This window comes from Anabas testudineus, chromosome 19 (assembly GCF_900324465.2).
Source record: "Anabas testudineus chromosome 19, fAnaTes1.2, whole genome shotgun sequence".
Taxonomy (NCBI): domain Eukaryota; kingdom Metazoa; phylum Chordata; class Actinopteri; order Anabantiformes; family Anabantidae; genus Anabas; species Anabas testudineus.
This window is the reverse complement of record NC_046628.1, coordinates 3,816,842-3,844,523: the sequence shown is the minus strand read 5'-3', so window position 1 is coordinate 3,844,523 and position 27,682 is coordinate 3,816,842. Positions and strand designations below refer to the sequence as shown.

Sequence of the window (27,682 nt, the reverse complement as noted above, 5' to 3'; positions counted from 1 at the left end):
ACATCCTCCTTTATACAGCTGGACTGACATTTTATCATTGCGTAATGATAAGGCAATGTACACACATAAGTTCCACTGCAAATAATTGAAGATAAGTTTATAAAAAGTAATCACTGACCTCAAGACAATGTCGATCATATGATTAAAGAAAGGAACAAGAACTTGTGGAACTTAACATACACTGAGTGGCCTTTAGTAAGCACACCTGCACGATCTGATGCAGCAGGTCTGCTGTGACTTTTATAAAGTTATAATTCCCCTGTTTTTGTTTTGACCCTTTACTTTAATAAAGTGTTTTAACATAATAAAACCAACTGCATTTAATAAAAAACGGAATGTACTGTCCACACGCAGTGAACTCGAACTTTGCACATTCAGTCACCTTAGTATGTTGGTCTGAGCGATAACAGTGTTGTCTTAGGGCATTATCACATTTCTCATCTACTAAGCGGTTTCCTTTATATAGAAAATAATATAAACCAGTGTGATACAGATATCATAGGCCTATGTTATCATTTAAAGCAAACACAGTGATAAAAATGCACAAGTACACACGGTACTGTTCTATAAAAAAATAAAAAAGATATGAAACATGCCTCCACTGTCAGACCACATGGTCACTTGTCTTTATTTATATGCAAAAGTATGTTAGCATTCACAGGTATATGATATTGTGAAGAATACTTGTGTGATCACAAATGTGCAAAACAAATAACAGTGAAAATGAAACAAATAAGTAACTTTTGGTTCATCAATGTGAGTTTGCAACAAAGGAGAGGACTAAACGCTACTTAGCAAGAAAAGGAATTTATTTTGAAAGAACTCATATTCTGATAAAGAGATCAAAGCCTTGTTTGATCAGTGTCGAGGGACCTCCTTTTGTAAAATAGTGATTGCAAATTAAACATAGAACATTTTATTACTGCTTTGACTTGCAGTTTTTCTGCTAGAGGATTAGGGGAGAGATGTTTTGAATAGGATCTAAACACATGGTTAGCCTTGCTCAGTCTCTGGTCCTTCAGAGATCCAGGCCTTCCTCTTCACTGGGACTCCATCACTGATACGCCTTTTTACCCCCTCTTCACTCCTGGGTCTGGTATTTGTCAGTGTTAAATGTTCTTCTCCACATGGAACAGCTCCTCCTGGGAACAGAAAGGCTCTTCGAGCTGCGTCGGCTGAATGGGAGCTCCCAGAATGCCAAGCTCTCCTCCTGGGAAACTGTCCAATTGCGAGAGATCCAGCAGATTGTAAACCACAGATTCCCGATTCAGATTTGGTTGCTTCAGAACTGGGGCTGCTGCTAGATACTTGAGGCAAGACTGAATCAGACTCAGAGTAGGAGTTCTGTGTCCGGAGGAAGATGCAGATCGATGCAGCAGAAGAGTGGAGAGTGGGGGTATTACATGAAAAGGATGGGAGGGAAAACCGTGGCCTGGGGTAAAAAACACCCATCTTCCTGTGTCTAACTTCTCCTGTCGCCCTTCCTTCTCCTTCGTGTTCCTTTGGATTTTCTGACTCTGTGAGTCTCTCCACACCTTTCTCCTTGTGACTGATCTGCAACTTCCTTCTTCTGGCCTGAGCCTCCTCTAGCTTCACTTCCAGGTTGTGGACGTCCTCGGTTATCTTGGTGACCCGATCAAAATGAGACAGCAGTGCAGTGACACGGGGCACCAGGCGGTCCAAGTGAGGCTGGACATCAAATCCGGGCTCTGACACAGACGAGTTTTCTGAGTCAGAGAGAGCTGACCACAGGGAACGAGGGGATGAAAGTGAGGAGGACAGGGAAGGGGAGCGGGAGGAGGGAAGGGTGGATGAGATGGTGGAAAGATGGGATGCCCGGGAGGATCTGGAAGGAGGGATATCCATGCCTTCGAATGTCACTCTGTGTCTGAACTGAAAAAAAACAAACAAACAAAAAAACAATGCATGTGTGGAATCGACAACAGGAGATGATCTGAGAACAGTCCAATACTCAGTGTACTCTTTATTTATAATATGCTACTCACCTCTTTAGCCTTGGTGAGTCCCATCCACAGCTTAAGTCTCTTAATGAAAAACTCCACCATCTCATAGTCCTGAGGTTCAATGTTTGGATGGTACAGCTCAGCACGCTCTTCCCTTTGGAACACAGCAACAGTTAGCAATGAAATCGACTTAATACAATATTATTATACATCTACACAACTGTTTGATGGATTACAATATCACTAATCTGCATATTTTCATATTGGAATGCACATGAATGTTAGCAGCACCCTGGATTGTTGTCTAATGCCACCCAGAGCTTTACATCCGTGGTTTTGTTTAAAATATCTATCAGTTTTTTAGACATTCAATTCAATCAGCAAATGCTAAAACTTTTTTTTTAATGGTGTACCTGTATTTTTGAATGAGAACAGCGCCACAGAGTCTGGCTAAGAGCCAGAAACCTGCTCCAACCATTAGTAGTCCATAGAGAGGGCCCAGGACTGGGTGCATCTTGCATAATCTATGGAGAGCGATTCGGCCCCGCAGGATGGTCAATGCGGAGACACTGGCCTCATGTGCAGACAGGAAACCTTCCACTGAATGGGAAAAGAGCTGGAACAAAGACAGACATATATCAAATACATCTCTACTCTATAACCATTTAATTTAGCTGAATGTTTCTTTGTGTACCATGTTTCCAAGGTGAGTGTAAAGTAGCAGCAGCAGCAGCAGAAGAACAGACAGAGCCCACAGCTCCCTCCAGGCTCTCTGCAACACTCTGCCTATCACCACCCACCTCCGCACAAACCTTAAGGTTTTCAGCAGCTGGAACACAGCGCAACGCAAACGAGTAGACATTCATTAGAGGCGGTAAGGCTGTGGACCACTGTTGTTACATAATCATGAACCAGAGCTGTGATTTACCTTCAGAACAAGCACAGTTAGCAGGACGGCTGCGCACTGAGAAGACCTCTGTGCCATAAGGGCAGCGCCGTGGAAGCTGACGAAGTTGTCTGGTTGTGACCGAAGCTACAGAAAGGTACAGAAAGATTATTTTAGGATCATCACATTTTAACTAGAATAGTCATTCTCACTTTGATAGTCACCTTTAATTACTACAACATTATTCTAACTTTAAGTCCAGAGAGAGCATTTGTCACAACAGGAGCCACTTAGGCTAACACACAACAAAGGACCTGCTCAGTTTACACTTATGTGGCAGAAAAACCCTTTTTCCGTTATGTACCTTGGAAACACATGAAGAAGCAAGTGACAGGAAGGAGAGCTGCAGGATAGCTGTTGCCAGCGACAACAACGCCAGGAGGAGCTGGAGCCAGTGTCTGCATTGACGCAGATAGTGAGCACGCTCAGTAGCCATGGATCGCAGCTCTCCAAACAAGATGATGAGTGCAGATATAAAGAGAAGAACCTGCAGTAAAAACTAATTTTAATTATTGTTGTAACACTCTTCATTTTTTTGATTTTAATTTGAAAATGTACTATGAAGCGTTACCATAAGCACCGTCTGAAGGTCCAGCCAGGAGAAAGATGAAGGGATGAGGAGGGGATAGATGGAGAGGGAGGGAGTGAGTGTTTGCGTGAGAGCCCATACTAATTGTACGGATACACACACAAATAAACCAGACTCTCTGTGGTAGTGTGTAAAATCAATAGAGACCGTTTTAAACCTGAAAGACACCCAATTAGAAAGCATTAAGTCATTGATTGTGTTATATGTGTAGTCTTGATGAGTTTTACTTTGTATGAATGTCATTATAAAAATTCATTCTAAATTATCCAAACGTTTGATTCAGAAGAAAAGATACTTTGTTTTGGAAAGTTATAATGGTGTGACATAGCTCATTACATTTAGTAATGTGGCTGTGGCTCTCAGAGGAATCAACAGCTGAACCACTGGAAAATAAAAGTGTTAATGAATGCGCACTCAGCATGTTCCTGAGACAAATCCACTTACATCTTCGTGCTCCAGTCGACCATTCGCAGGTCAGCGAGAAGCCGGCGTGTCATTACGCTGCTGTTTCCCAGAACGACACTTGCCATGGGGCCGAGAGTGTGAGTGTACCGCAGCTGCGGCAAACCAACGAGACGCAATGAAGGGTTTTGGTGCAGATTGTGCACCAAGGTGTGGTTGATCCACCGTTCTGCATCAGACCAGCTGGATGTAGAGAGAATGAGAACAGGTTTGTGACTGTACACTACTGTTTAAAGATTGTTGCCTTTAAAATATATAAGTAATATATGTACATATCTTTTAGAAAACTCTTTTGTCCAATTATCTAAACACAGCTGACAACAAGTATGCTTTCATGGAAAACAAGGATTTCTACTCCGTTCTGACTCCAAACTTTTCAACCCTATTTATCAAACCACATCACTAAGCCATACTCACTTGATGGCATTTTCCTTTATTACAGTTAAATCAGACACTGTAGTTTATTATTTTATGCAGCAAATGTTTTATAATCCACAGCTGAAAACAGGCCCCAACAAATTAGCTAAAAGTAGTGTGTATTCATCCAGGGCTTGTGGCTGAGAGAGATACTGTATTGTTGGTTTTGATGATGTCACATCTGGGAACAGTAAGTGTGATGATGACCATATGCTCAAAGGCACTCTGTATTAGAATTTTTCAGTGTGTCTACAAGTTGTCTTCTAATTAGCCTATTATATACAGTGGCAAGAAAAAGTATGGGAACCTTTTGGAATTTCATGGTTTTCTGCATTGATTTGTCATAAGATATGATCTGATCTTTATCTACACACAGGGTTCACATACTTTTTCCACTAGCACTGTTAGGTTTTATGGTTGTTCTGAATAAAGACTTGAAAGATCAGAATTTTTTGTGTTATTATTTTATTCACATTATACTTCTTAATACTCTTGACTTTTTCTTAAGATCACTGAACATCACATCTTAAAACAAATCAATGCACAAAACCATGAATAGGTTCACATAGTTTTGCTTGCCACTGTATTTATATATTTTAATATTTACTTTACTTAAATATAAATAAAGGTGTTTTTACATGTGTGCACTAAACATCACAAAGTGCTTTACAATAAAAAACAGAACAATAAAGGTGAAAGATTTAATTATGTGCAGAATTAACTTCATTACTATGGAGATGACGGAGAGAATTTCTGACAGCTTTGCTTCCTCATGCCTCAAATGCTCTCTTAATACAGTAACATGATCTGCACTGCAACTGATGCTGCCCATTGAAAATCATATGCACATCTGACAAAGACCATCTTTGTCAAAACATGTCATCACAACCAACATGTCTAGTGTGTTTGCTCAGGGTTTGTGCATGTGTGTGTGTGTGTGTGTGTGCGTGTGTGTGTGTGTGTGTGTATAGCTGTGTTTGGTGTAATGTAGTGTTTTGACAGAACGGAGCTCTTACTCTCTGAGTGAGGTGAGGTTAGGGACCCCCAGGAGTGCTGTATGAAGGCAGTGTCTGACAGCAGAGTGCAGCAGCCTGCCCTGGCTCTGCTCCACACTGTCCTGGTAGTTCACCATCAGCACAAGCAACAAAAATAACAGCTGGCAGACACAGTGCTGTAGAAAATAGGAACATGTACAAAAATGTGATGCTTGTGGAAACAAATGGGCTCTTCATTTTAGAGTTTGTTTTTTTCTCACCCTCATGAGTGATCTCAGAGCGTGGACTTTGCGGGCCTCCTCTTTAGCCTGCAGCAGCCCATAGCCACACAGCGGTCGAACCTTCTTGCAGTGTTCTCCAAATGCCCTCACCACTGTGGTCTCCTGAGCCAGCTGTTCTTCCACCTCTGGATCTACAGGCCTCCACAGTGTTGTGTAGATCAAGGCTTGTGAGCACACCTAAGTATAGAAGATGGAGATGCAGACCAAAGGAATCTGAAAACAGAGTCCATTAGAAGACACGTCTGAACTCACCTTGAGAGGCTCCAGCAGTAGTGCAGAAGTTAGGAAGGCACAGAGAGCCGATACCAGCCACATGAGGACTACCGTTCTGGAGAAGGAGCTGCCGTAGAGTCCGATCACAGCCAGGCAGGCTCCCAACAGCACAGCCACCAGGGAGTAAATAACACACAGTGCCCAGGGAGGAAGCAGCCAGCTGGGTGGACCTCGAGCAACGCCTAGGGTGGAGGAATTAAATAACACATTTCTCAAACAGTAGTCACACAACATCACCAGATGTAAATAAAACATATTATTTGGGTATCACAATTTGAGTACAGTGGGAAACATTCTGGATAATTGTGTTCCAGGTTATACAGTTGTCAGGGGGCAGTGGGTTGTTTGTGAAGTTGAAACAACAGTAGAAAAATTATTTCTGATTTGAAATTGACTAATAATAACGATGATAATACAAAAATACTGAGTGAGCTGTACTTTAACAAGTTCCTGGTTGTGAAAGCTATTTATCAAGAAAGCAGAGAAACAGCTCAAAATAAATGGGGAAGTTAATGTGATGGGCTGTGGGACTGTGGTTGGGCATTAATGGTCTAGTACCTATGCGTGTAGTGGAAGAGGAGCGTGTGAAGTCGGGTGAAGGACTTGGCAGGAAGGTGCTGGCCACTGAGTTCACAGACAGTACAGATGCACACTTGTAGAGTGTAGACTGTGGATCCGGCTTGTGGACATCTGCAACATGCAGGAACCGATCCTCACTCTGATCTGTCCAGCTGCTGCAAGAGTTGCTCCAGCTAAAAAGGACAAAATCACAGTAACATAGAATGCTCTGTGCAACACTGTATGAAATGGCGTTTGCAAGATTCATGCCAGAAGCGTACGTGGTAGAGAGTGAGGACGTGGTTCTAGGGGAGTCCCAGCCACTGTCTGAGTTGCTTTTGGTCAAATCCACTGGGTCCTCTGCTGCTGCTGCTATAGACATCAGCAGATCTTCCTCTGGCACCAAGGATACAGAGTAAATGCACAATCAGGCAATTACTAGTAAAGACATTTAGATTTTTACAATAATAATAAAAACAATACTGTAAATGTTGAATCGCTGATTCGCTTATTTTCAACAGTATCTCACCAGACAGAGTCAGAAACGTTGTCAAATTGTGCTTGTGTGCTTGGACCAGGTTTGCATTCATGGTGAGGAGGTTCTGGCCTGGTGCAGCAGGGGAGTTAGTAGAATCTTTTGAAAGGTAATTTTGGCAAGGTGAAGGGAAAAGAGTAGAGGGTGTGTCAGGGGAGGAAAGTGAGACAGGGCACAGCTCCATCAGGGCCTTTTTCCTCCTCAGTGGGCGGGAAGAACCCAGGACAGGTGAAGCTTTGCCAAGGTCATGGGCTGTGGTTATTTTGGTGGGGCATGAGCTTAGAGGTAGATTGAAGAGGCTACCACAGGATGACCATGTTTCTGCACCCTTGTCTTCACTTGCTCCGTGTGTCTGAGGTACCAAGCCAGAAGCAGCCCAGAAGTCCAGGATACTGGAGTCAAGCCCTTTGCTCTCCAGCAACTAGGGACAATCACAAGAACACTTAAATATGTTATATATGCAGTAAGTATATGATTTGAAGACAAAAAAAAGAGCACAATAACAACTATTTGCTTGTGTTTGCGTACGCAGGTGTGTGTGCACTCACAGATGTGGAAGTGTCCCGGACAGGCCCGGAGGAGTCTGACAGAGACAGGAATGAGGGGCCAGAGAGCTCTGATTGGCCAAGGTAGACATCCATCTCCACAGAGTGACAAACAGGAGAGGGAGGAACTGACATGTCCACAGTTATCTAGGTTATACACAGATATCTGGGCATAAACACAAATCTGTTGCATGAGCATTGCGTGTGTGTACATTCAGTGGGGAAACACTCACTTACATTATATGGTCTGTATGAGATAAGACTGTTTGACAAAGCTTTAACGTTTGTCCAACAATTCACTGTAATGACCTCTATTTAGCTAAAGACTGAAGGTACATGTAAGAACAGATAAGAACAATCCCCCCACTGTATGCATCTATTAAAATTAATATATCATAATTTTACACAGATTCATGTCAGATTGTCTAACAGCAGTGAAATGTATAATGGATTTATGTTGAGTTACCTGGCTGAGAGCTTTTCTAAACAGGAAGCAGAGAAAACACTGGAGAGGAAACACCAGCAAAGCAAGAGTCATCCCCACGGCAACCGTCTCCATGTTAACCAGCAGTTGTGCTGACACAGGACCACTTGAGCAAAAGGGAAACAAATGTTTACCCAGTCAGCTCTGCAAAAACTGCTGACAGGCTGCAATGCGTGTTCAATTCTGAGCTATGTATTTAAAAACTGACTAATAGTATAAGACTGTAACATTTTCTACATTATTCATTACCTGCCTCTATGATTACCTGTGCCCCTTGGTGCCCACAGCCCCATACCAAAGTGCCCCTAGTGCCAGGTAAAGATGCAAGATGATAGCACTGCAGGTAACCCTCTGACCCCTGGTGAAACGGCTGTGTGACGGGCGCTCCCACAGCGACAGCCACATGTGGTGTTCCATTATCCCGAACATCAGCTGAGAGGTGAGGACCCTCCTAAACTCAAAAAGCTCCTCGGGACCTAAGGAGCATAAACAGAATGGAGGAAAGCATTGCAAAAGAGATACATGACACATGATGATGTTCTTGTAAACAAAAAGTGGATGTACATGACGGAAAAGCACATTTGCATGTTTTTCATGTGGAATTACAAGTTTTTTAGGCTGCTTTTTAAATAAATTCTAAACAGTATAATATGATGATGACAATGACAATATATAAATATGTAAAAGCTTACATGAGGCTAGAACCTCCTTCTCCACAGTGCCATTTCTGTGATTCTCCACTGAGAGCCAGTCATCCAGCAGGAAGAAGAACATGTGGTCTGTCTGGGTATCCCATACAACCACATGCTGAACGTACCAGGACGGATCAAGACCTGAAAAAGTATAAAATAAAGACTGAAGCTGCACATACACATACGAGTGAGGAGGTAGGTTTAAGCTCTACAACACCAAATAACCATTAAAGTAATATATTTTTGTAATTGGATGTACCCGTGTTGTCATGCCAAATGCGAATTTTCCAAACTTCTCCCAGGTTGTCGTCAGTTTCCAGGTGAAACTGGTCCAGGCTGCCACGCTGAAAAGCTCCATCCCTCTGCAGATGGCGAGAGCCACTCTTGTTCACACCGTGAAGACTGATGCCAACATGTGCAGTAGTGCCTGGTGGGTCACACTGCACCATTAATCAATTCCATCATACACAGTCTGGTGTTTCATGAATTCAAACATACAGTGGCGCGAAAGTATAAAGTATGTGAACCTTTAAGAATTTCATGGTTTCTGTATTGACATTTTATAAAATGTGATCTGATATTCATCTAAGTCAAGAGCATTAACAAATATGACGTGACTAAAATAATACCACGAAAAACATTATTATCTTTCATCAACCATAAACAACCATAAAAACCTCATAGTGCTAGTAGAAAAAGTACAGTAACTGAAAACTTTGAATTAATTACTGGTTGACCCCCCTTTGCCGAAATAACCACAACCAGGCGCTTCCTTTAGCTGTGGATCAGAGCTGCACATTGTTTAGGAGGAATTATAACTTCCAGGCAGAACTGTTTTAGCTCTGTCATTGTCATGTCTGTCATGTCTTTGGACATCTCGTGTGCAGCTCTCTTAAGGTCGTTCTATAGCATCTGTATTGGGCTGAAGCCTGGGCTCTGTATGTAAAGTATATGAACCCTTTGAATAATGACCTCAAAAAAGCTGATTGGAGTCAGGTGTTAGTAAGAAGTAAGAAAAAACATATTTTGAGGGTGTGGATTAGAGATACTACAACTGACAGAGACCGGAAATTCACCAGTCTACAGTTAAAGGGTAAACAATCTAAAAATGGAGACACTTTAGGACTGTGGTTACTCTACCAAGAAGTGGACAGCCAGTCAAAATCACTCATTAATGAGGTAAAGAAGGAACACCGAGTGACAGCTAAGAATTAAAGGCATCATTGGAACTGGCTTACATCTGTGTTCATGAGTCTACAGTAAGTAAAACATTGAACAAGCAGGGTGTTTATGGCAGGACACCACAAAGGAAGCCGCTGCTTACTATAAAGAAACGTTGCTGCACGCCTGAAGTTTGCCAAAGAGCACACTGACATTCCACAGCAGTATTGTCAAAATGTTTTGTGGACTGATGAAACCATATTGAACTATGTGTGTGTCAAAAAAAGATCTTCAGGAAAAACTCTGTATGACGTAAAACACCAGAACAAATGGTAAATTTCTGCACTTGTATAGCGCTTTTCTACCTAGCTGGTACTCAAAGCGCTTTACACTGCGTCTCATTCGTGTTCTCATTCTCATTGTGTTCTCATTCACCCATTCACACACTGATGGCACTGACCTGACTCACCGGGGGCAACTAAGGGTTCAGTATCTTACCCAAGGACACTTTGGCATGTGACGTGGCAGCCGGGAATCGAACCACCAATCCTGCAATTGGCAGTCAACTGCTATACCTATTGATCCACAGCCACCCCAACAACAGAACGGCTTCATCAAAAGCCACCTTCTGGAGTGGCCAAGTCAGAGCCCAGATGTCAACCCAATAGAGGTGCGTTGGAACGACAAATTGAAATTCCTCCTGAACGGTGTTCAGGTCTGATTCATAGCTACAGGAATTGATTGTTCTCAATAAAGACACAAAAAGATCAGAATTTCTTTTTCTATGTAATTATTTTAGTCACGTCATATTCATTAATACTCTTGACTTAAATGAAGATCAGATCACATTTTATGACAAATTAATGCAGATAACATGAAATCCCAAAAGAATCACATCTTTTTTTGGCACTGTAAATATTACTACTCGTATTTTGTGTTCACATCTTATTTCAACATCTTCATTGTCCCTGGCCTGACCTGCCCTACGCTTCCAGCCAGTCTTGACTAGCACTCTGTAGTGGTACATCCCCGGTCGGCCACACAAAGGGACCTGGCTCAGTCTCAGGCTGTCCAAGTGGTCCAGTTTATGTGCAATGAGCCCCACCAGCAGGTGAATCAGAACCAGGACAGCACACACAATCCCTACCACCACGTTACGTACAGGACCACCTGACTGCAGAGACATATACAGAAGGAGAAGAAGAACGACTTTGCATTATAAGATGGGGATTGAATTCATTCAGTGATCAAGCATTTGCAGATGTTACAGTCATTTCAAATAGAAATGCATAAAAAAATAGTATGAACACACTGGTGGCAATGGAACAATGGCCCCAGGATGAACAAACAAACTGGCTCCAAACATGGTTAGGTGCTGGGTGAGACAGTGGGCTGTGTGGAGTGTGCTGCCCTCCAGTGGCTGCAAACCCTCCGTGCTCCAACGCTGCTCCATCACATTGTAGTACTGACACACAGAGCTGAACACGCACAGGGCCACGCGAACAGGACCATCATCAGCCACTGCCAAGGTCAGGTTGACGAACAGAGGCTTGTGTGTCCTGTTCAAACTATTATGAGACAAATAAATAAATTAATAGACAAAAAGTACATGTTTCCTGTATTAATGAACAATAAGTGAAGAGCTGTGACTCACAGTGGAGAGAGAAAGATGGTCTTCTCTGTGGAGAGGGTTGGGGTGCAAAGAGTGAGAGGCCATTCTCTCACTAGGGAGTCCTGGGATGCATTAGACCCTGGCACCGTAGAGCTCACTTCTATCTTGACATGTCCAAATTTCACTGGAGTACCTCCTAGAAATGCATAAAGCATCTGATCTTAGCTAAGAACAACCTTATCTGATGTTAACACTGTGAAAGCTAAAAGAAGTCGTAACAAATGAAAACACACAGTAGTAAGCATGAAACAACATCGAAGACAAAGGTAAAATGAGACAAAGTTATCTATTCCCACCAAATATTGGAAGAACTGACAAATCAAACCATAACAATTTCACACTTGATTTTGTTGTATTAGTAAATGCAGATAAGGTACAAGGTTATACCAAGAAAACAGACAGTAGCTGCATAATAAATAAAAGCAAATTAATAGAAAAAAAATCAAAATCTGCTGACAAAAATGTTAGACACAATACAACAGTGACATAAATTTTACTCTGACAACTAAATGGAGGAAAGTTGATGCCCACATCCACATCAGCCAATAAATTCTTCATATCATTTCAGTTGAGAGACTGTGGAAAGATTAGTAACACGGCTGAAAGTTAGTGAGTGTAAATAGCAGTGATTAGAACACATATAAAGCAGTAGATACATACAGGTTAATGTCCCTGTGCTGTTAAACTCCATATCAACATTCATCACTTGTCTCTTGTTTAATCAAACTGCTGAGTTGAAGCTAACTGTTGTGTAACTGTTCATATGGAATATTCACTTCCAATATCACAGTGTTTCAACAATACTTTGACCATTTATTGATCAATTGTAAATATTGTTGTTACTGGGAAAATGCTCTTGACTGCAGCTATGAAATGTATTTTTCTTTAAATCGCTAAAGATTATGTAGATTTTTAAGACGACATTGGATGTGTTTCAGAAAGTTTGTGGCACTGCCATACAGAATGTTTCAGTATTTAAACAGGTAATAAATACTTATTGTCATTTCAGTGGAGAGATTGTGGAAAGACTAGTCAGGTTAGTTAGTACTAGTTCAAATACGTCTGTAGTACAGTATCTAACTGATCTGAACATAGCTCCAGAATTACTGACAAAACATACTGATGCCAGCACTCCATTCATCTTGATAAGATGTTTAAAGCAAAAGGAGTCACTGCTTTCAACAGTGTTTTTAAGTGTAGTTGGTTACGAAGATGGAATGAGTCCAGCTGGGGTCCTACACCACACAGCCACAGAGGAGGGGGGAACAAACCAGTTGAGCACAGCTTTCCCAAGGCCCAGCTTTTGCACGCCGACTGCACTTGTCGTCCCCAGTGTGCGTCTGAGTCTGGAGACTCAACTCGTTCACCTCTGAAGGTGTGGAGCAGGTCCAGACTATTCCATCTAAGGAAGCCTAGTAAACCTGAGCTTAGTCCATATTGGTCTGTCAGGGTCTATTTAAAACCTCCTATTTCTTAACTACTTGCTTTTCCACGTTTGGTTCATTTTGAAGGAAAAATAGGAACAGAGGTTGGGGGACCACCCGTCTAATTGAAGCTCTGCAATGTTATCCACTTCATACTGGTCCGTCACGTTGTATAGTTCAAATCACAGTAACTCTTCAAGTCACTGATGACCAACATTTGATTTGTTTCTGAAATAACACAGGATGTTCCTATATTCGTGACTCTTTTTAAAAAATGTTATCACACAACTAGATGCTAGACTGTTTTCAGATCAGAGAAGACAGAGGATATTAAAAGTAATTACTGTCATTGTCATATGTTCTAAACTGCTTTGTTGCTATTGAGATTTGAGTGATACATTAAGAGCTGTTCTTCAGTGGTTGTGCTGTTTTTATCAGATCCTCTGTACAAATAAGCTGTGTAACATAGGTTATCTGGTGATCAATTAAATTTGAGCCAGCTTTATGACAATAGAATTTTTGAGTAAAGCCTGAAGATGTGGAACAGGCTTCTGGAGAAAACAGGAATAAAGGAAAGAAAAAGTAATCCACTTTACCTGGAGCCAGGCTGAAGTTGAAGGAAAGGTATAAACCTGCATTTTCATCCAGGTCATCCAGAGCCTGTACCATGAAGCTCAACTGTCCCTCAGTGGGGACTGTCACAGTAGAGCATGTCCTAGTCATAGCTTCACCTCTATTCTCCTGTCCCACAGGGTACCTGTTGGGCAGGGTGACCCGTATGGCTTGCTCAGGCTCCAGATCTTCAATGGGTATGGGCTGACCTTGCGGTGTGGTGAGCTCCATTGCCACCAAACTAGTAGAAATTGGAGGATCAGCTGCAGACAGCAAAGGGAAGGACTCAAGTGCTCCATCAATACCAAACAATACCTGGACGACCTCAGACCTCTGACTGTTCAGCCGAGCAGTTAGAGAGCTTGGAATGTGAAACAGACAGAAATGAGAATTCTCTGATCTGTCAGGTCTGGTTGTTTGAGAGAAGGTTTGATTTTGCCTGGGCTGGTTTGACCGGTGAGCACACAGGAGGTCAGAGGGGGCCCCTTTGTAACCAAATGTACTGACATAAGGGTTGGTAAGCAAAAGCGGAGCCTCCCCATGAAGACGTGAACGCATCAGAGAGCGAATTAAGGCTCCAGTGTGGCTCAGTGCTGACACGGCGACTGTGGAAGCTGACTCCAAAGAGCTCCAGTAGGCTGACTGAGCATTGGAAGCACTGACTGCTTCTGACACAGCAGCCAGGGTGCTACCTGTAAGGACAAAGAATAATTAATTATCTAACTTTTTCACAATCAGCACTACTACATGCAGAAAACTGTGATTGCCCATCACCTAAGATGTTAAAGATGTTCCTTCCTGTGTGAACAGCTGACAAAGCATGAGGAATCATCTGTTCCTCCATTAAATGAATCATCTTCCCCACAGCTTTCAGGATTTGCTTCTGGCAGTTCTCACACACTAACTCACTAGGAACAGCCTATGATAAGAAAAAAACAGAAAGGAAGATATTTCAAGCTTCTTTTTGTTTTGTTTTGTTTTTGACTGCATGTACAGCGTGAGCATGGTTAGCTTAGCATTGCACAAACACTGAAAACTGCACAGAACTAGCCTGGCTCCAACAGTTGCAATGTCAATCTATCTGCACTTCTAAACGTATATTCTATTATATCTACACTTTGCAAAAAGTGTACAAAATAATGCTTCTAGTAACAGCTGTGGCCTGGTGAATTCAATAAAATGTGATTTGTTCAAAGTCCAGTTTTATAAAGGGATTTTTAAATAATTTAAATGGTGAGCCAGGCTCATGGATTCCAGTCTCTGTGCTTACGTAGCTGCCTGCACACTGACATGTTTTACTGACAAACAGTATGAGCTTTACATCTCACTCTCTTTCCCAGAATTTGGAATGATTCTCAAATATTTGAGTTACTCTACCAGCTGAAGATCAATGATATTATATTATTATGATATGAAGATGAACTGAAAAAAGAAAAAAATGGTGGTGATTCTTTACAGTGGATTGAGCCAAAGCTGAACTAATCTGATCGACATCCAGCATGGAGGACATGGGGAGAGATGCCAGGGCTTGAGTCACATTTTCTCTGATTTTCCTCCTGTCCATGAGCTCCCTGACACTTTGTGTAGACTGCATCTGTGGACAGGTTGGTAAAACCCAAAAGTTAATTAATCTGAGCAAATGTAAACCTTTTGACACTTTCACTTAATCTTCAGTTATTCTGTTATGGAAAACAGTTAATCACAATCAGCTTTAAGTATTACCACTTGCTTTGGGAAAGAAAATATGATACTGATATGATACTGACACTACCTGATTGAGGTGGCTAGTGAGGGCAATGGAATAAGGGACGATCTCCCGAGGGTTGCCATGCTGGACTAAAGCCCACAGTTCTGTCTGAGTCTTGCGTCTGAGCCAGTTACTGGCAACTTCATCTCTTGCAGGGTTTTTAACTGTCAACGTTCTGTAAAAGGAGAACACAAACAAAGTGAGCTTATTATAATGTGACAAAGACAGAGACAAGTCCAATGATTTTCCTGGCCTATAACTGAAGAAGTTAGTACAGTGGTGGGGTAACAGGTGGTAAGTGTTTAACCAGTATATATAATAGCAAAGAGAAAGTGATGTTTATTTTGCTCCAGCTGCCTACAAACCCAACCTGTTCAGAGCTGTGACCTTTTCCCCAAGATGATCTTCTACCAGCAATGTTACAGTGATGACTGATATGCCATTGCCTTGCCTTTGACTTCCTGATGGAACCAGGCTGCTAAATGTTGATTGAATGCCCCTAGGAAAAGCAAAGAGAATAAAGCAATCCCAATGACTTTGCATAATAAAAATCATAATTTTCTTTCAACCATTAAGGTCAGGTTTGCATTTCCATTGTCTACTAGTAGCTGTTAGTCGAGGCTTGTCTTCACCTGTATAGAATGAGCATGGGACACAAAGTACTAATGGTCTGGCATGGTGCCACCTGCAAGCTATATATTAGCTGAGAAGCCTCGCTTTCATCATCCTGCCATCCTGCCAAAAGAAGAATGGATGTTAGGAAGGCACAGGCAGTTCCAGTAACACATAATCACCTGTATCTGAAAATCTGAGCAATGTGAATTCATTACATTTATTAAAGAGCCAAACTGTTACTAAATCTTTTACTCTTCTGACTGTCAGGTAAAAGAATTAGCAGAATAGTTTCTTTTCCTCTATTTAAACTGGCAAAGTTCTTGATACAAACTGGATTTGGGGAGACCTTTGTAAATGCCACAGTGTTACCTGAGCAGTTGTATGTGACCACTGTCTCCAGCAGAAATATGTCTGACTCTGGACTCAGATCACACAGGCCTCCATGTGGTGGACTGTTAGGTAGTACAGATAGGCTCGCTGTGCCCCACTGCCCTGTACCTGGCAGGGATACGTTGAGGATGAAGGTATAACTCAGTCCTGGTTGGAGGACACCTGAATGCACCACCAAATTAGGGGAATATCTTCCTGTAGAGGTGGTGACCTCATCAAGATCAAGGATCATGCCAGTCTGGCTTTCAGCTTTCCATTTAAACTGTTAAAATATTTGTAAATAACATATATAGATTAAAATCTATAATAACAAATGAATTATCTGAACATATAAATGTGTCATGTTTCTTACAAATGTTCTGCCTTATGCTATGATTTTCACCTTGCCCACTTCCTCACCTCCTTGCCCACACTTCTTCACAGGAATACATGGCAAGTTTACTTCAAAATTAATATTCATCTAAGTTGAAGCTAAGTTGTCAGAATATTTACTTGAGCCTGGTTATCACATTGCGCACATCGTCCAGCAAAGGTGACGGGTTTGGTGTAACTGATGTGGTGAGGAGAAGAGAGGCTAGAATGGGATACACACTCCACAGTCACAGGAAGCACAGGAGCTTCGCTGACAGTGACCTAAAAAAAAAGAGACAGGCAGAGGTATGTGTGAGCACCACAACTAAGGGAATAAATTGCAGTGGTGAAAGGGAATGTACTCAAATTCTTTATGTTTAAAGCATTTGTACCTATTTTTGTACTTGGGTATGTCTCTTCTCAAACAACACAATATAAATCAATACTAGAGTTGTGAACAAGTCTTTGTGAGAATGGGGTAAGATGTCACTAAATACTCACAGTCTGGTTGACAGACACAGGTGTCCTGCCTCTCTTGTGTACAGTGAGAGTGAAAATGTACACTGTGCCTGCATCCAGCTGAGTGCTAAGTATAGTCATTGTGCTGCTGTTACTCTCAGTTCCCTGCTTTAGAAAATGAGACTCTGTGGAGTTCTGCAAATAAAAACACACAGATGTTGGGTTATTTCAAAATTAGGTTTCTATTCTTTGACACATTTAATTAATTGACTTTCACTACACTACGGTTCCTTTAATCTCAAGAGGCCTTTACCACTGTCAAGAAGGTCCAGTGATACTGAAGTGAATCCTTTACTCCTGGCTCTACATCAGGGTCTTGGGACTCAGATCCATCCAGGATGAGGTCACTGTGGTTAGACCACAGCCTTTGTGAACCTCCTTTGATGATAGCTATCAGTGGCGAGTGGATGACTGTAATGTTTGTCTTTTCTTGGACAAATAAAGGAGTTCCGTGAAGTGAAATAGTAAATACCAGGCAATACTCTCCAACATTTAGAGTATTTTTCGGGATTAAGAGCAATGGTGAAGTTGTATCCACCTTACCACTAAGAATGACTCTGTTCCCAAAAAGATGTAGGTTGCCACTGGTACAGTTTGACTCTCTGAAAATCTCCCATAGGTACATGGTCTTGTAAGCAGAGCAGTTAATGTTAATGCTTGCTTCAAAGATACTTGGTCTAGACCTGAGAATAGTATTCTGGCCCAGAGTCAAGGAGGCCTGAGGGCTGGAACACTGGAGTTCCTCCACATTTATGTGTAACTGTTTGGACACGTGGCTGACACTGTTGACGACTTTGATCATAACCCTGTATTTCCCAGGACTAAAATAAGTATGATTGACTGTACTTAATTCTGTCACAAATACTTCAGTAGAATCTCCAAAGTCCCAGAGGTATCTGCGGTTGCTTCCTCCATTCACTGTTGCAGAAAACCTGACAGCATGTCCAACAAAGATTCTTTCTGAATAACACACAAGATTGATCTTCTTTACAGGCCACTCAACTGGAATAGTCTCATTTAGCATGTGGGAGCAGACTCCATTGCTGGCTACCACGCTAAGAGACAAGGATCCACGCTCTGCTGGAGTAAAGAAAACGTCTTGGCCTGTGGACCATATAGGTTCTGACCCCACCATGTAAAATCTCCAAGTGTAGTTAACTGGAGAGCCATTCTGAACTTCTGCCTTGAAATGAATCATTTTTAGTGCTTCTAGAGCAACAGAACAACAGTTTACAAGCCGCAAACCATCAATGTGCTCGATTACCAGTATGTTGGTAGACACCTCTGAACTACTAACTTGATTCCAAGCTTTGACTGTAACTAGATTGCTCCCAACTGGAAGGATTAATGTGGTGCATTTTCCCTCCATAGTGTTTTGACTATGAATCCAGTCATTGTTTCTAAACGTTACAACAAAACTTATGTTGCTCCCCATGGTAATAGTTGGACATAAAGTAACTTTTTCTTTATCACAGAGAGAAGATTTGCTAATGTTCACACGTAGACCTTCAATTCTGTCCTGTACAATTACCCTGTGTGAAGCCACCTGCCAATTTATCCCATTGGAGACATTCAAAAATACCTGATAGGTTCCAGCATGTGGAAAATTGTAGAAAAAGGTCTGATTAGTAGCTTCCAAAACGTTGATTTTGGGACCTCTAACTTTCCAGTTCCAATAAAGGCCACTACCCTTACGAATAATCCCACAGAGGGGAATGACAGCACTGGAGTTGACATAAAATGGATGTGTCTTTCCTTCAATTAGAAAGTCTACGTCTTGAACCTCCTCCTGGATAACAAATAGTTTGGTGTCATTACTCTGACTGAGGACATTCTGTACAGAAACCCTTACAAGACAATTCCCCAAACTCATAAATGTGTGGAGAAGAAAGGGTGCTTGTGTTTGCAGGGGTGATGGATCAGAATCCACATACCAAAGGTATTCTAGGTCTGACCCAGTAACCACAGATACAGAGATATTCACTAATTTCCCTAATGCAACAGTGTTTGATTGCATGAAATGTAATGTTATGTATGCACCTGTTACACGCTCTACTGCTGTTAAAGAAACAACACTGGTAGCTTCACCTAACTTATTAAAGGCTTTTAGCTCAACTGAAATCTTGCCAGGTTTTTTGGTAAACAGATGAAAAAGGGCTCCATCTCCAGTAATTTGTTGGTTTATTGTGCTTTGTATGGCAAGCCAGTGATAAGTGACATTTGACCCTTTGGTAATGGAAGCAATAAATCGGAGTTCCTCTTGGGTTGGTACATATTTCATGTCTGTTATGTTGGGACATTCAATTTGGAGACCCTCTGTTCTTTCAAACACCTCAATTAAGATTGCTGCCTCCTTTCTACTCACCAAGTTCTGTGCTATAACTCTCACCTGAAACACTCCTGGTTTGGGAAAAACAAATCTAAACTCATAGGTCCCCGGTTCCTTTAAAATTATATTGTCCACTGTCCAGTAGTAGTTGGTGCTACTGATAGCACTGCTTACTGCTATTATAACAGCTTCTTCTCCCACTACAGCATACGACTGGTTGATGTGGAGTGTAAGGTCTGAAATGGGAGGTACAATGTTCACTGTGAGGGTAACAGATTCCTGGCTAACTGTGTTAAATGCTGTAGCCTTGACTGTGAATTGACCCGTCGAGGTAAAGACATGTGAAACATTATATTTCTTCTCCAATGGAGAGCCATCTCCATAGTCCCATAGCATGGACACATTACTTCCAGTGCAACTAGCAACCCAAAATGACACTAATGTATTGACTGTCAGTGCATCACTTTGGCTACCATACATCACAGACAGCTTACTCACAGGTTTTTGAACAGTAATACTAGCTTCGGCTGTTTTGTTGCTGACTGTATTACTTGCCATTATCAATACCTCTTTAACACCTTCATCTTTAAAGACAAAACACTTCTGCATGTTTTCAGTCATGACAACACCACTAAGGCTGTTGCTGAACCATTTAAATTGGTAACCTCTCATCTGTTGAGGAGAAACTAACACACTGAAGCATACCTCTTCTCCTACTGCTGCTACTTCCTGGGATGACTTGACTACCATGTTGGTTATTGATGCTTCAATGCAGATACTTGTATTAAATGATACAGATGTAACAGAACTAAACACGGTCAGACTAACATTAAAAATCCCATGCCTTGAAAATGAATGCATAGCTGAAGACTGTCCAGTCACTACAGCCAAAGGTGATCCATCTCCAAATTGCCAGTGGAACATCAGATTGGATATGTTGCCATTCACCAGAGCAATAAGCGCTATGTCTTCTCCATTTATGACACATTCAGTTGGGAGAACTCCACTAACAGCCAATCTATAAACCTCTACTTTGATAGACTCATGAACCTTGCTGACATAATTTGAGACAGTTACATCTACTGTGTAGTTCCCTGGACAATTATAGATGTGGGAGACTGAACCATCTGTGTGGTTTTCCTGCAGAGACCCATCACCAAAATCAAAATTCCAGATGAGACTGTTACCAGTGGCAACTTCAGCTCTGAGCTCTGTAACAGACCCTAATTCACTGGGTCCATTATAGCTTATGGTTAATCTAGAGATCTTCTCCATAACTTCTACCATGAGCCAGGTGGTCAGGGCGGTAAGAGTGTTGTTTGCACAAACTGTGACATTATAAACCCCAGCATATCCAAAGATGTGGCTAACTCTATGGTTGATTCCTTGGACAGATCTGGAACCATCACCAAAGTCCCAAGTGTAGACGACAGAATATGTAGAGGGCTCTGTAGAAGCTTCCAGATAAAGAGTCTGTTTAACAAGGGGAACAAGAGGCGAGGATGAAATATGGATGTGACTTAACTGAGGCCGGACGTTCATCTTCACAGTTGTCTCAATGTTGTCAAACTGGTTTGCAACTTGGACATAAAGTGTGTAGTTATCTGTATTGAACAGAAATAAAACTTACTTTGGTAAGTACAATACATAGCAGAATGTCTACCACAATCTTGGTACCACCAGCCACCCCCACACATATTTAAAAAAAAAAAAAACATATGCTTAGGGCTTAACCATTTCCTTCTTGAGAATATGTGATACTTAAATGCTGCACTATGTTAACCAGCTAGTTGCTGACACTTTTCTTTGGGGTAGTTGACATTGGGTTTATCAGATGTTATTTGATTAAAAATGATAAGAGCAGTGAAGTTGTAGGCTCTTTCAAATACTGAAAGATGCTGGAACCCTTGACACAGTGAAGTGAAAATGCAGAATTTTCTTTTTATGATTTGATTGTTTAGTAGTTAGTGTGTTTATTTACCTGGAATGGAATAAGTATAATTCACTGAGTCATGGACATACACGTGTTTAATTTTTCTCTCCATAAGTCCTGCCATGGTCTGATATGGAGCTGAGTGGGTGTGGATTATCTTGCCACAGCCATCCCCAAAATCCCACCTATAGGACAGGAGTACACCAAATTAAATTTTAGAATAACCAAACAAAACTCATCGGGTAAAAAGAGTCCCCATTACAAGCAAATATTTGTGTTGGCTAATGCAACTTTATCTACTTCATTAGAAAACCCCATAGCAGCTATGTCAGCACAGCTGAGAACATGTATGTTTTCATGGGCAACATTTCCAATGTACTGCAAGTTTAACTGAAGTCTTTTCTGGGGAGTAATTTCTAAGAAAAAATGCAGGTTTTTACCTGAAGGTGACAGGCAAGGATATATCTACTTTGACCCTGAGGTGGTAGAGGTGTTTAACATTTATTGCTATGACCTCCTTGACAAACAGGAATTCTGGCTGAGACAGTGGGATCATTTCATCAGCAGTTAGGAGGATTTCCTGACTCTGGGAGCTCACAGGGTTAGATGCTGTTACCTAGCAGAAGGTTTAAAGATTGTGGAATAACAATCAAACATAATGTAAACCCAGTAACAAAGGAACATTGAATTTGAGTATAAAACATGTATTGCATCACTGTCTTAAATGATAAAGACAATATTGTAATGTTTCTTACCGTGAGCTTATACTCAGCTGGTTTCTTGAACAGTACACTGTAAGTTTCCCCTTCATATGCAAACTTATCCAGGTTGTCAATGACCCATGTGAGTTTTACTGATGAACCACTTTCCACTTTGGCTGTGAATGACTACAGTATGGAAACACAACAAAGATATCAATGTTAGAGAATATGTCATAAAACTTGAGTGCCCTTTCACAAATGAAGTTTTCCATGTCCAGATTCATTGAAAAAATGTCAATGGGACTACTACAACGAAACTAGCAAGTCTAAAGATATGAGCACTTACTAAAAAGTAACATCACCATTCACCGTACTAGAATGGCAATGGCAATATTCTGGTATTTACTATGTTCACCATCTTTCTTCAGAACATTACTATGCAACCAAAGCTGATGATAATGTCAGTTTTGTAGGTATTTAAATGTGAAGAAACATATGGGAGTAATTAATTACCCTGTGTGGATCATGAATGTTTGTACCCAATCTCACAGTAATTCAGTCAAATTTCTCAAGACAAGAAAAAGCAAGTTTTAACTGTGTACCACTACAGCTATAGGCAGAGAATCCACAAACTAATTTACCATAAATCTCTGTACTGGAATCTGTGTTAATGCATTTACAATATATATATATATTCTACATGATAAATTATACATTTCTCCTTGCTGGAGGTATTAGATGAAATGTCAGGAAACCACCAACAAACCATTAGGATTCATCTGCTAGGGACCATGAATATATGTGTAAAACGTAATATGAACCTGTTGAATAGCTATCGAGATATTTGAGGCTAAAAGGAGGAGGAACTGGCCGACATTTCCATCTCTTTAGCCATGCCACTAGCATTCCTGATACAAATATTTAGTCAAATATGCACAATGCAATTGTTACACTTTTGCATTCTCACCTGTGACATGTCTACAAGCATCCTCAGAGGGCCATGTGGGTCAACACTAAGCCCTGACACTGCCTCATAGCCACAAACTTTCACACTCACACTCTCTGAGCTCATTGCATCCATTGCACTGATGTTCATTGTCTGAACCCCCACTGAGGTCAACAAAAGAGTCACAGAGGAGAACCAAGCTTCATGGAACTGTCCCTTACATCCAGGCCAGGGCTGCGGCACCTCTTCAGGGCAAGATGGAAGAAAGGGAACTCCAGTCCTTAGAACTGGGGCTGACCATGAGCTTTTGGCCTTCTCTCCAGACAGGACCTTTATCACGATGACTGTTGGGACATTGATTAGGACATGAATCTGGTTCTTTTCATCTGGCAGGGGATGGATGACATTCAGTTCAAAGTTAGTTCTCAGACTTAAGGTAGGGTCTGTAGTCAGGGGTCCAACATCAGGAGCTGTGGTTGCCATTGTATGGGTGAAGCCAAATATATCTTCAAGGTCAGTACCTCTGTGAAGATTGTCCACATAGAGCATCCTTAGATCGCACACCACCCCATCAACCCATTGGCCTTCTTGGGCCAGTGAAATATGACCACTATTCCACCAGCCTTTCCACTCTGCCCCTCTAAGGGACAGGTAACTTTGACTCCATGGGGAGATTATAGAGGATGCACTCTTGAGGCAATGTAGGAAGGTTCCAGAGTTACGAGTGTGTTGTATGGCCACAATATCATCAGGGTACACCATGACTCCTTGATCTGGAAGAATAAGCTATTGCAGAAGGAAACTGTATTATTCTGACTATAAGTACTATAACTTGCACAACTTGCATAGTGTGACAGAATAATGACTACAGAAAAGGGTGACAGGGTGCAACAAACTCACACTCATAGTTTTTAGTTCAGAGCTAGGGTTTATTCTCATGGGCAGGTCTGCCACCATGTGGTAGAAAGGCGGTATCTCGGGGTACCTGGGAGGTAAAGCAAAGCCCCGGACCCCTGCTGCAGGGTCATAGGGGCTGCAGGGACTGGTGGTGGGCACACAGGCATCCAACAAATGGCACCAATACTGGCCAATGCTGCAGCCCCCTGTAGTGTTACACAGTGGTACTGCTGAACAACAGCTAAATGGATTATGTAGAGAGCTGCAACCTGGTGATCAAAAAGGAGATAATTAATTAGAATTTTATAGAGCAATGCACAAAGTAATATGTAGTAATAATATAGTAATTATGTGCAGTACCTGGAGGTACCAGGTGGAGGTTGGGGTCACAGTAGGGTCGGAGGATCTGAACACGGGCCAGAGAGGGCAGTGGGTTAGGACTGACCACCAGCTCCACTGTAACCAACTGACCTGCATGACTGAACCACAAGCCAGGGAACAACTGCAACTGTGGGTGTTAAAAACATAAAATAAACACATCAGTACAAAGCACGAAAGATTAACAGGGAATACACAGTGAAAACATATGTTTAAGTGAATGAGCGTTCCTGTAAGTAGGAAAACAAACAACTCCATCTATTTTACTAGTGATTATACAACAGTACGGTCCAACCAAGTAAATAGACAAGAGGCGGACAAGAGTACAAGTATATGTAATAACTTTTGATTACACTGTCAGTCGGTACCTGGCAGCATCTGTCGATAGATTCCTGTATACCGACACACGGCTAACAGCTAGCGTGCTCTCTAACGTAAAGTAAGCTAACGCTAACATGTTGCTTAGCAACACTGAAGTTGAAGGACTATTTGTGTTGGCGGAGCAGAATAACTGATTAAACAAACAAACAGACAAACACAAAAAATCTTAATCTGTGGTCACTTAACTGTCAACTAATAAAGTGTGTTTCAAGAACAAATGAATAAAAGCAATACCACAGTGTTGTATTGAATATCAGCACGGCTGTGACATCTTCAACCGCATCACAGCCATGCTGCGCTTTATCCAGTAGCTTTAGCAGTTAGCCAGTTGCTAAATTGCTCAAGCTATTACTTTTATCCATTTATTGAATTCTAATTACTATGTGAACTGCATATCTATTAGTTTGAGCTATTTCAACTTCACCAAAGTTACCTGCTGTGCTTTGATCAGTTTCCTTTCATTTAGCTTGTAATTCTGTATCTTTAGACCCATTGTTTATGGCTTTGCTAACTATTTAACACTAGCAGTTCATTCTAGTTTTTTGATTTGAATATGTGAAGTAAGTAGGATTTTCCTACTTTTTATTTTAAAAAGCTTAATTACCAACAAAGCAACAACCTGATTTTGTTCAAAAATCCTCTTGCAGGATTTGACTCACCTCCACTGGGTCCTGTCCAGTGTGTGGGACACTGAGGAGGGGGGGGATGTGACTCTGAGCATACACCCCGCTCATTACTACCAGTCCAGTCAGGTAACTGTCTACAGGTGGTAAAACATCTGCAAGAGGAGGAATCAACCAAAATCACTGCATGTTTAACATATTCACGTAACTACGCTGCAGTGAAACAGGAAATCTTACCAGTGAGCTCTTTCTCACAGAGGAAGCGATGCTGTGCAGCACATTGTGCTCTCCTCCACTGTGCCAGTGTCCCTAAAGCCATCTGAGAACACCCCCCAGCACTTTCACTGAGTCCAGTCCACCAAACAGGACTTGATGGCTCCACAATCCCAGCCCGATCAGACTCTACTTCCTTCGATCCCTTCAGCCATACCCACACAGTGGTTTCCCTAAATGCAGAAACAAATGGGAAAAGTGTTTACAAGTCAATATAACATATATATATATATTAGTATGAAAATATTAAAGACTGCTGTTCTTGGGTCTCACACTGGAAAAGAGTAGTGCATGAAGTTTTGCAGCTCCAGGCTGTTGGCAGTTGCCAGATCTCCCCCATGTGTCTCTCTGCAGGAATCCTGGGCCTCAGACCATGAAGATGTCGTCTCAGAAAGCCAGTAACATCGCAGGCTGGACAGGTGGATCCGGGCACCTTCTGGACAGGGAATGTTCTCTGGAGAGAAACGATCACAGTGAGCTGACAGCATCCTGGAGGAGTCATTCCCCAACCAAAGCTGCATATAACAATCAATATCAGTAATCACATCAGCATCAGTATAAATTAGCCTAACTGCAACTTTGTGATATGAGCAGAATCATAATGTTGTTGTGTTTTTCACCTGTGAAAATTGATTCAGTGTCAGTTTTCAATAATTGAGCAGAAGATGCTTAAAAGGGCCAACAGAAGAAAAAAATAGCCTGTTAAGATGAATTAAAAAAAGGACATATTATGTATAAATATACTGCAGTGATTTGTTAAATCATGTAGAGTGTCCTGTTTGATTTCTTTTCTCTAAGCTGAAATGTGTAAGAAAAACATCACGTTTCCATTTTTTAATTATTCAGTATAAAACAAATCTTCTCACCTCCAGCTGCAAGAATCAGCAGCGCACAAAGAATCCAGAGTGCGTCCATCGTGTTGCAGAGCAAACCATATTCTCCTCAGAATAGGTGACTGATCACAACAGGAGCATCTGAGGAATAAGTACACGACCCGATCGCTGCATCAAACCCACAGATGCTCATCTTTTTCTTGTCAGTGCCACAAGCTCTTCCCCTCATCCTCTGTGTCCTTGTACAAGTTAAACATTTTGTCTACTTTTCATTCGTGCATCTTCAATCCACCTCCCTTCCTTCAGTAACACCCTCTCCCCTCCTCCTGCAGACACACTGTGAGTTATGGTGGCATTGTAGTTGTAAAGGCCTCTCCACTCTCCCTGTGAGCGCCTGGGTGACTTCTACTTTGTCTCTCAGCAACAACTAAAGAGCAGAGTGGACAGAGGAGCCCCGCTCCACTCTTTACCATGTTGTAAAACTCCTGAATCTCAATAGACTCACTGAGACAGGATGCAGCTAAGTCAAAGACATTAGATTCTCTTGCATGTTGTTCCCAGTGATTGCATACATACTTTTTACCTACTACTGGAATTTAGATGGATCAAATCTAATTTTATGTTTCCAAAACCTTCTTTTAGTTTGTAGGAGTTTCTGCATTGTTCTCGCAGCCCGTTGTCCTCATCACTGACCAAACAAAGGCTCTGACGTACATGTATACAACCAGTTTTAAAAGAAAGGATGCCATCTGTGTTGCCTGGAGTAGCAACAGATAAAGTTTAGGGCAGTGATAAGGCGGCCATAGCTGAGTATTGTCAGTCTATTGCTATGGATACAGTTGTATTTGTCTTTGTAAGAGAAATAAATCCCCTTTTTCCCCAAAATGAAGGGGAAGATTCAGCAAAAGGTTTATTTTAGCATGATCATGTTTGGCACTGAAGTCACAAATTTAATCATTGTTTCATTATTTCAATAATTTAAAATAAAATAATTAAACTTTTATAATTAAAATAAAGAAATGAATATAACAGAATAGCCTCTGTGTGTTGTCACAGTCAATGCAAGATGTGCAATGTCAAATTTGTAGTTTAACTGGAAGTGAATGTTTTGTCTGAATCCTCCTTGTTGAGGGAGCGTGTGTTGTGACGGTACTGT

The 27,682-nt window shown here is 41.5% G+C and overlaps 1 protein-coding gene across 1 annotated transcript; it reads right to left on the bottom strand.

Annotated features, from left to right (window-relative positions):
• Window positions 1–882: 882 nt before the first annotated feature.
• Window positions 883–26,608, bottom strand: pkd1b (polycystic kidney disease 1b). Its single transcript, XM_026351840.1, has 44 exons — window positions 26,560–26,608; window positions 25,967–26,147; window positions 25,658–25,866; window positions 25,457–25,575; window positions 24,399–24,546; window positions 24,042–24,307; window positions 23,163–23,927; window positions 22,250–22,381; window positions 21,935–22,110; window positions 21,543–21,679; window positions 17,486–21,165; window positions 17,215–17,367; window positions 16,855–16,995; window positions 16,342–16,624; window positions 15,990–16,092; window positions 15,728–15,856; window positions 15,382–15,532; window positions 15,067–15,204; window positions 14,385–14,529; window positions 13,595–14,302; window positions 11,557–11,710; window positions 11,215–11,470; window positions 10,881–11,076; window positions 9,001–9,168; window positions 8,742–8,882; window positions 8,315–8,525; window positions 8,032–8,155; window positions 7,569–7,712; window positions 7,170–7,441; window positions 7,015–7,076; window positions 6,767–6,881; window positions 6,625–6,679; window positions 6,486–6,594; window positions 5,907–6,109; window positions 5,634–5,831; window positions 5,395–5,549; window positions 3,944–4,144; window positions 3,482–3,656; window positions 3,215–3,397; window positions 2,893–2,997; window positions 2,659–2,793; window positions 2,378–2,580; window positions 2,007–2,118; window positions 883–1,893 (listed from the first exon to the last, which is right to left on the bottom strand). Exons 1-44 carry the CDS (start codon window positions 26,606–26,608, stop codon window positions 994–996), a joined length of 12,390 nt encoding a protein of 4,129 aa, XP_026207625.1. The 3' UTR covers window positions 883–993.
• Window positions 26,609–27,682: the final 1,074 nt, after the last annotated feature.